Source organism: Zea mays, chromosome 6 (assembly GCF_902167145.1).
Source record: "Zea mays cultivar B73 chromosome 6, Zm-B73-REFERENCE-NAM-5.0, whole genome shotgun sequence".
NCBI classification, from domain to species: Eukaryota; Viridiplantae; Streptophyta; class Magnoliopsida; order Poales; family Poaceae; genus Zea; species Zea mays.
Window position 1 is genome coordinate 48035149 of NC_050101.1, and position 10079 is coordinate 48045227.

At 47.4% G+C, this 10079-nt stretch overlaps 1 protein-coding gene across 1 annotated transcript; it reads right to left on the bottom strand.

Moving 5' to 3' along the window:
* Positions 1-1218: 1218 nt before the first annotated feature.
* Positions 1219-6430, bottom strand: LOC100283904 (uncharacterized). Its single transcript, NM_001156802.1, has 3 exons — positions 6238-6430; positions 5852-6137; positions 1219-1587 (listed from the first exon to the last, which is right to left on the bottom strand). Exons 1-3 carry the CDS (start codon positions 6317-6319, stop codon positions 1455-1457), a joined length of 501 nt encoding a protein of 166 aa, NP_001150274.1. The 5' UTR covers positions 6320-6430; the 3' UTR covers positions 1219-1454.
* Positions 6431-10079: the final 3649 nt, after the last annotated feature.

Consider the following 10079-nt stretch of genomic DNA (forward strand, 5'->3'; position numbering starts at 1 on the left):
CGTCCTCGCGCGATGTCGCCAAGTCGAACTGTCGACGTAGATGTTGCGCCGTCGAATTCCTCACGCGTTCGTCGCCGACACACATGGTTTTGATGGCGTTCCATGCCTCCTTCGTCGTTCCTTGTTGGCGATGGTCGAAACCATCTCCGGTGGGACCGCGCTTGCCAATACGTTAAGTGCCATCATGTCGTCGTGTGGATCAGCACAGCCTGGATCGACCGCCGCCCACAATGTCCTGAGCTCCTAGCCTTGAGCTTCACTTTCATCAGCGCGGCCCAGTCAGAGTAATTTGTCTTGGTGAGCGTGGGGAAGCTAGTCCCGCCGCTGACCTCATGAATTACCGGCTGCACGACAGCGTCACCGCCAGTGTCGGTGTCGTTCCTCGGTTGCTGAGACATGGCCCACTCAATCGCGATTCCACCGTCGGTACCGCACGACGATCGAACCCCGGTTCAAAACCGGCTCCGATACCACGTGTCAGACCTCGCCGGAGACTCAACCTTCTGTTGCCGGCAAGCTCCCCTACAGCTTTCCACGAACACACTCTGATTTTGGTGCTACAAAAGAACTAGCAGCTTTTCTGACTCTATTTCACTGAATATAAAAGGACTCAACACAGTACGTGACCAATGTCCACGCGAGAAGCTCGGCACGCCCGTCCACTACGTGTGCCATCCCACACGTCAAGACATGCCAGCCACAACTACTTCCTACTGACCCGCTCGCAGCATGAACGTGCATGCTTCTGAGCTACAACCACTCGCACTTGAGTAAATAAACTAAGACCCATGCACAAGGATTATTTCAACGATTCTCCTCCTAAAACTTGTGCATATGCTACTAAATAAATCGAAGGCCAATCTTCATGCAGAGTTCTCTGAACTTCAGTTTGCCGAGAGGCTTCATGAGAACGTCCCCATGCTGCTCCTCTGTTCTGATGAACCTCACTTCAATTTGGCCTAAATTCGCATACTCCCAGATCAAATGAAATCTTGTATCTATATGCTTTGACCGGTTGTGATGCACTGGGTTTTTTTATCAATGAAATGGCAGACTTATTGTCTACCCTTTAACACCGGCTCGCTCACAGTGGTTCACTGAAATATGATTTGAGTATGGCAGTGTGGCATCACCAACACCACAGTTACCCATGAAGCAAAGAACGAACTGCAAACACTACACATAACAAAACCAATCCACATTAAAGAAAAAACATTAACAACTAGTCCAGCTTGCTTATTATTCATCACATCCGGGGCTCGCTGCCTATTATTTTCAAACAAATACAAGTACAACAGCATAACTGCAACAGCTAGCTAGGTTTGTCTTCACATAATAGCAATATAATGTTACAAAGGTGGAACAGGCTCAACATGATCCCTCACATTGTTCACCGAGAAAAGAACACTTTGAATACAATGGCAGATGACTCAGTGTGGCGTATATCAAGCCTTCTAATCGGCGCGAGATTGGCCTGCACGGGATGAGAGAATGATACCGACGATGAGACCGTACAGAGCAAGAGCTTCTGCGAAGATAAGGATCAGAATCATGCCCACAAACAACTTTGGCTGCTGTGCATTCGCCCTGGAGACGACATAAATCAGAATTAGATAAGAATGACATGTTGACAACGGGCTGGATATAATTTGAGGTTTAAGGTGCAAAAATTTGGCTGTATAAGAGAACATATACCCCCTGATAAAGGAAATCTAGTGGTACTAGCAATAAATAAAATGAACTGCTGTCTATAACGGAATACTGCCTCCGTCCCAGATCTAAAACAAATTTTAATTTGGGACGGAGGGAGTAGTATTTATGCTCAGTCTGAATAAACTTCGTACAAGAGAGCTCTAGAAGTAACAGAAAGCTAAGGTACCAAAAGAAACCAATTAAATTATTTTCCTGACATTCATTTACAAACATGTTAAAGCAGGTCAAATGGAAATAAGACAAGAGTGCCAGCTTACTGCAAACAAGGGCGAATATGTAGAAAATCTAGAGTCACAATAAAATGTATCACCAGATAATAGAACACAGTGCATACAAGCAACAAATAACAGAAACTGCTGGGTACAATCTAAAATGACATATTATTTGTACTCAACCTGAACTAACTTGGTACCAAAGGGCTTCCTAAGTCTACTGAAGCATGAAATAGCTACAGAAACGAATAGAAGTGTTCGCATGCCCTTCATTGATGGATCTTGTTAAAAAGCAGGTCAGCTAAGAGAACAACAACAACGAAGTCTTATAGTCCTGAGCAACTGAGCAAGTTAGGGTAGGGTAGAGTAGAGTTGAAACCCAACGGAAGCCACAAATCAAGATTCAGGCACATGGATAGCTGTTTTCCGTTCACTCCTATTCAAGGCTAAATCTTTAGGTATATTCCATCATTTCCAAATTTCCAACAACCAAAATTACAAAAATGGATCCTTAATGACATAGGCCCACAGGCCACAGCCCTTTAGCAAATTTCCCCCTGCCCAAGTCCAGGGAACATACCCAGGTCACATAGAACAATGTAACAGATGAGTATCTTAACAACTCCATTCCTTGGAACAGATTGCGAAGGAGTGTGAATTGTGAAAATTCTCAAAACCAGAGCTAAAAATAGGTTTGCAAGGTATCAATGAACCCATTCCTATCTCGCTATCTAATTTGCATGTCTGAGAGATGCAAAGGTGCTAAAAACTGGTAACCTTGCTATATGCAACTACTGAAGCATGCTCAATCCAGTGGAAGTAGCAACATAGCGCAAATATATGGTTCTTTGAGATTCAGGGGTTGTAGTACAGGGTCATAGATATGTCGTCCAGACTCCAGAAAGGTGTAGTATCAGTGTCCTGATACTACACCTTTCTGGAGTCATGCAGCAGTTTGGGTTTGGACAGATCTGGAGGGACATGGTTTGTGGTCTCCTTGCTTCATCCACCACCCAAGTCATGCTCAACGGGTTTCCTGGACAGCAAATTCGGCATAGAAGAGGGCTTAGACAAGGGGACCCCCTTTCACCGATGCTATTCATATTGGTCATGGATGTCCTTGGACACCTATTTATAAAGGCAGAAGAGGCAGGTTTATTGCAGCAGCTAGCAGCAAGAAGACAGCTACACAGAGTCTCCATTTACGCAGATGATGTAGCCCTCTTCTTACACCCTACGGTGGATGAAATCTCCATCACTCTGGATATCTTGCAGCTTTTTGGCAGTGCCTCTGGTCTGAAAAATAATGTGCAAAAATCCAATGTCTACCCCATACAGTGTTCAGAAGAAACTCTCTTGGAAGTCCAAAGTCTGCTACCGTGTGAGATCGCAGCTTTTCCTTGCAAGTACTTGGGACTTCCTCTATCCTTGCATAAGCTGTCCAAGCAACATTTCCAGCCGTATGTTGATAAGTTTGCTGACCAACTTCCTAATTGGAAAGCTGATTTGATGACCAGAGCAGGCAGGAGAATACTAGTGCAACATGTACTCACAGGTATGTCTGTGTATCTGGCAATGGCAATTGATATACCCCACTGGGCGGTTGATGCTATAGATAAAATAAGAAAGGGCTTTCTTTGGAGAGGAAGAAAAGAAGCTAAAGGGGGACACTGTTTGGTGGCTTGGGGCAAGGTGTGTCGCCCACTTCAGCTTGGTGGACTGGGTATCTCTAGTCTACCGGAACTTGGTTGGGCCCTCCGGATGCGATGGCTGTGGCTACAAAAAACCGACTCCAAAAGACCTTGGACAGGGCTTCCTATTCAGGTTCCAAGTAAAGCCAGAGCGTTCTTCAGTAAAGTCCTTGTCTCGATGGTAGGTAATGGACATAGTACCCTCTTCTGGTCCGATAACTGGTTGCAGGGTAAAAGCATCTCGATCATTGCCCCTAGCCTATTTTCCATAATCCCAAAGAGGGTAGCAAAAAGTAGAACGGTTCATGAGGCCTTGTTAAACAACAGATGGATTTATGATATTAAAGGTGGTCTTACTGTTGGAGTTCTGGCAGATTACTTTAAGCTCTGGGATTGTCTCTCTGGTTTTGAGTTGCACCCTCTCATTGAAGATAGACACATCTTTAGTATAGCCCCAGATGGAAAATATTCAGCGAAGGCAGCTTACAAGGGTCTCTTCCTGGGATCCTGTACATTTGGACACTATAAGCGGGTTTGGAAAACTTGGGCGCCATCAAAATGTCGTTTCTTCCTCTGGCTGGTGGCCCATAACAGGTGCTGGACTGCTGACAGATTAGCAAAAAGGGGGCTCAATCATCCTAGCAGCTGTCCACTGTGTGATCAAGAACCTGAAACTATTAACCACCTGCTGGTCTCATGTGTGTTTGCAAGGATTTTCTGGTATAATCTGCTCAGAAAGTTCGGGTTGGATAACTTAGCTCCCCAGCCGGGCCTGACTTCCTTCCTGGAATGGTGGGAGATAGCTTCTGAATCAGTTCAGGGAATGGTCAAGAAAGGTCTGAGTTCGCTGATCTCTTTGGGGGCCTGGACGATCTGGAATCACCGCAATAGATGCGTGTTTGATGGACAGACCCCCAGTCTCCCCTCTATCCTTCGGCAGGCTGATGATGAGAGAAGACTTTGGGAATTAGCTGGGGCCAAGGGTCTCTCATTCTTGGCAGCTTCTTTGACAAATGGCTGAACCCTACTGTTTCATTTTTAGTAGTTTTTTGAGTCTGGCATTCTTAGACTCTTTCACTTATGTGCGGTACTGGCCTCCGTAAGGAGTTAAATGTTGTAACCCCTGGTCTACTATAGACCTTTTTTTCCTCTTCTTAATATAATTTAAGGCGCAGTTCCCCTGCGCTTTCGAGAAAAAAAAGGACACACTAAAAATGTTTTAATCTGTGAAGCATTGACATAGTTTAAATGAAAATAACTCGTCTGTAGTTTATCATCATTAATCAACCACATGAAGTTTTGCAGGGTCTCAGTGGATCAGCCACTACTATACTCACTCTACACTCTAGTTTGCATGTCAAATGGACACCCCAACCTCACAAATGAGTTTTTCTGTTGATTACAATTTTCTAGGGTCAAATATGGACAACTTTGATATGCATAACTACTGAGATTAAAGTAGGCACAAGCCCAACTCAGATAAAGTAGCAACACATGTGAATCTTTGTCTCCTTGAAGTAAGAGGCTGTAGAGCCACAGGGCCATCGATATTCCATGCACAAACAACAGCATAGTAACAGGCCAGGTCTTAAAATGACAAGCATAGCATAGTTAAACCAACATATTCTGGGCACAGACAACAGCATAGTAACAGGCAAGGTCTTAAAATGACAAGCATATCATAGCTAAACCAACATATTCCAGGCACAGACAACAGCATAGTAACAGGCTAGGTCTTAGAATGACAAGCATAGCATAGCTAAACCAACATATTCCGCACAGACAACAGCATAGTAACAGGCCAGGTCTTAAAATGACAAGCATAGCATAGTTAAACCAACACATTCCAGGCACAAACAACAGCATAGTAACAGGTAAGGCTGAGGCCCTAGAATGACAAGCATATCATAGCTAAATCAACATATAGTACACAACAACTCATGTTGCTTATCGCAAGAAAGAAAGTCGCATCAATTTCACAATGAAACAACATGAAATACAAAACCTAGTCATTTTCGTCAGTCGAATAAGAGTACAAGACAGAAAATCTACTCATTTCCATCGACCAATTAGCCTTGTAAGTTGTAATATAGTAGTATAGGCCAGGATAATCAAATCATTCATCCTACATTGCTAATTGCTTGGTCTAAGCCTGGCGACAGTTTTTTTTCCCTGAGAATCAATTAGCATGGACATGTACAAAGGATGGCAACTGCAATCAGAGTATTACAGTACCTAACTCCGGCGTCTCCGACGATGCCGATGGCCATGCCGGCAGCGAGGCCAGCGAGGCCGCAGGCGAGTCCGGAGGAGAGGTGCGCGTAGCCGTCGAAGAGGAAGTAGGGCTTGGCCTTGGGGTTGATCCCGGTGGAGATGATGACGGCGATGATGAGGCCGTAGATGCCGAGTACTCCCGCCATGACGACGGGGACGATGGACTTCATGACGAGCTCGGGGCGCATGACGCCCATGGAGGCGACGCCGACGCCGCTCTTGGCCGTCCCGTAGGCGGCGCCCATGCCTAGGCACCAGCCGAGGTGATGGGAGTGAGGAATGGATGGTTGGATCCGGCTGGTGAAAGAGACAGAGAAGGGAGGGAGGGAGATCTGATGGGTGCTTACAGGAGAAGACGAGCGCGGCGGCGGCGCCGAGGAAGCCGAAGAAGGGCGCCGTCTCGTCGCCGCTGAAGGTGGAGGCCGCCATGGGTGGAGGTGGAGGTGGAGAAGAGGACGGCGCGGGATCTCTTCTTGCTCTCGCCGACCGGAGAGGACGGACAGGGTCAGGCCACGACGCAGCTTCTCCGCTTGGATCTGCGAGTCGCCCCGTTTCTTCTTTCGTCTTTCTGTGGACTAAAAAAAGGGAGTTACTATTCCTTCATGGGCTGATGGGCCGGGATTTAGATGCCTCTTTGGGCTAGGCCCGGTCTCCATGAAATGCAGACTGTTTTGGTATTCCAAAGGATACTTTTTTTTTGTCTTCTCGGTCCATCATCCAGAGATGACAGCGGGTCGAATTATATTCGGGTATAACAATAACTGATCCAATATCATACATAAACCTTCTATAAATATCTATACCCACCAATTCAATCGGGCAAAAAAATATACCCGTACTCGCGCCCACCGGGTACCCGTCGGGTATCGGGTATCCGGTGGATATGCTACTGCAAAATATAAATCAGCATGTAAATTAATGAGCAACACAGTTTATGACAGCTGAGAGTTGATGAACAGCATCATAACATATGAAATTGATAAGCAAAGCAACATTACAAATTTACAAATCATATTACAATTCATGAGTCATGATAAAGACCAGGACTACAGGTCCACACAGTTCAATGTTATTGACAGTTGACACTTGACAGAATGACCGCTCACACAACACAGTGATAGCAAGTCCATGATGTTCATATAGTAGCAGCCAGCCAGCAACTTCATAGTAGCAGCAGCCAACAAGTTCATAGTAGCAACAGCCGGCAAGCCATGATGTTCATATAGTAGCAGGTAGCCAGCAACTTCATAGTAGCAACAGCCGGCAAGCCCCAACAAAGTGATAGATTGCAGTAGCAAGCAAGCCCCAACATCAATATCATGGATCAATGATTTTAGATTGCATGACATCCTAACAAAGTGACAGATCATACAATTATTCAAATATAAATTTAGTAAAATATAGAATGGCTAAATTTCAATATATCGTTGATTCATCCTCATCATCAAGACAAGTCATGAGTGCATTAAGTACATGAGATCTATGACCTAATCTTTACTACTATTAAGACGGTAAGGGGTAGGCTGCCATTCCTGGTTCTGCCATTTCCATTTCCATTCCCATGTCTCTGGTCGTACAATCGTCTGACAGGTGGGTCCCACAACCGTGGCCTCTTCTCTGTTTCCCATTCCCACACCTCTGTGCCACATTTCCCATTCCCATACCTGTGTATTGAGTTTGACAGGTGGTCCCACACACATGGCATTTCTGCCTCTTCTCCGTTTCCCCTACCCACATATGCGTCGTTCTGGCAGGTGGGTCTCATTTCCCATTCCCAAACCTGTGCTCCGCGTATATGACCAAATTTTACCAAAGAAGTTATCTGTGTGGGGTCACAACCATGACCAACCAAGACTACACAAGTTGTATACGCACTGCAACTTATAAACAGGTGTGTACACAGTTTAGTGGCTGATGTGGTACTAAGTTTAGCACTTTAGCTTGCAAATACGAAGCACACGCGTCCTGGGAGGCCCATCTGCTTGTTATGGCCCAGACCAAGGCCCAGTATCATAGCAACCGCTCTCTCCCGGGTCAGCGCCTCAGCGGACTCCCCCCTCCGGCCCTCCCCCAATCCCCACCCCCGCTTGTCATCTCCCCCGTCCGTCTCCACGACCTCCTCCTCCAGCTCTCCCTGCTACCGCGTGACGAAACCGCCCATACAACAACCGCGCTGCCGCTACAACCTCACTCTACATAGCGCGAACTATGACTCCATCAAGCCGACCATGGACAAGGAGGAAGAGCGCGAGATCGGGCCTGGGCGGCACGGACATCACGTGTTCCAGGTGCGCGACGGCGAGGGACCTGCTTTGCTCCAACCTTGTCATCACGTCGTCCTAGACATGTCCCTTAGGCCGCGGTGTGCGGATCCAGTCCTACCTTCCTCGAATTTGGTGTCCTCTCACCCGAAAGGGGGCGAGTGCTGCACGGCCCACCGACGCATGGCACGTGGAGCCCCGTAGACGCGGACTTGGTGGAGCTGCTCCTAGAGGGCTTCGTCAAGAGGACGAGCGATAGGGAGCTGGTGCGGCCACCGACAACGACGCCACAGAAGGAGGTCCTCGTGCACGTGGCCATGGGTGGTTTCGTCACGCACTATGGGTAGAACTCCATCCTGGAGAACCTATGGTTCGGGGTGCCCATGGTATCATTGCCGCTATACATGGAGCAGCACCTGAGCACATTCGCGCTGGTGGCTGACATGGGCGTCGCTATGGCGATGGACGTGGACAGGAGGAAGGGACACTTTATGGGCCACTTGATTCTGCTGCATCGATGAAAATGTGGGCTATTTCCTTTGATCACAATCAAGTTGTTGCTAATCTCAACACGGAAGATGGTTACTCAATTCAGGGAAGCTTTCCGAAGACAATACTCTAGGTTGTGATTCTGCTCTTTATGATCGGTTTCATAGCAGGTGGCTTCATTTTGGGGGCTCCTCACAATGCAATTTTGCTGATATTTGTTGTGGACATATTTTGTTTTGTTGATGCACTTCTGATCTGGAATGCTTGCTAGGGTAGCAGAGGCGCGGTTGGGTTTGCTAATTGAAAGGGAATTAGGCTTACACCTAGTCCCTATTTAATTTTGGTGTTTGAATTGCCCAACACAAATATTTAGACTAACTAGTTTGCTCTAGTGTATAAGTTATACAGGTGCCAAAGGTTCACACTTAGCCAATTAAAAACACCAAGTGTTGGGTTCGACAAAAGAGCAAAGGGACAACCGAAGGCACCTCTGGTCTGGCGCACCGGACTGTCCGGTGTGCCACCGGACATGTCCGGCGCACCAGAGGACTCAAACTTCGAACTCGTCACCTTCGGGAATTTCCAGAGGCGACTCCGCTATAATTCACCAGACTGTCCGGTGTACACCGGACATGTCTGGTGCTCCAAGGAAGAGCGGCCTCCGGAACTCGCCAGCCTCGGGAATTTATTGAAGCTGATCCGCTATAATTCACCGGACTGTCCGGTGTACACCGGACTGTCCGGTGTAACAGCGGGGCAACGACTATTTCGGCGCCAACGGCTACCTGCGACGCATTAAATGCGCGCGCTGCGCGCGCAGAGGTCAGACACGCCCATACTGGCGCACCAGACAATCTACAGTGCATGTCCGGTGCACCACCGGACATCCAGGCGGGCCCAGAAGACAGAGCTCCAACGGTCGACCCCAATGGCTTTTGGTGATGTGGCTGTCGCACCGGACATGTCCGGTGTGCACCGGACTGTCCGGTGCGCCATCGAACAGACAGCCTCACCAAACGGCTAGTTTGGTGGTTGGGGCTATAAATACCCCCAACCACCCACCATTTATGAAATCCAAGTTTTCCAGCTTCCAACCACCATACAAGAGCTAGCATTCATTACAAAGCACACCAAAAGAGATCAAATCCTCTCCCAACTCCACACAAAGCCTTAGTGACTAGAGAGAGTGATTTGTAGTGTTCATTTGAGCTCTTGCGCTTGGATCGCTTCTTTTTCTTTGGCATTCTTTCTTGTGATCAAACACTCACTTGTAATTGAGGCAAGAGACACCAATCGTGTGGTGGTCCTTGCGGGAAGTTTGATTCCCAAGTGATTTGAGAAAGAGAAGCTCACTCGGTCCGAGGGACCGTTTGGGAGAGGGAAGGGTTGAAAGAGACCCGGCCTTTGTGGCCTCCTCAACGGGGAGTAGGTTTGAGAGA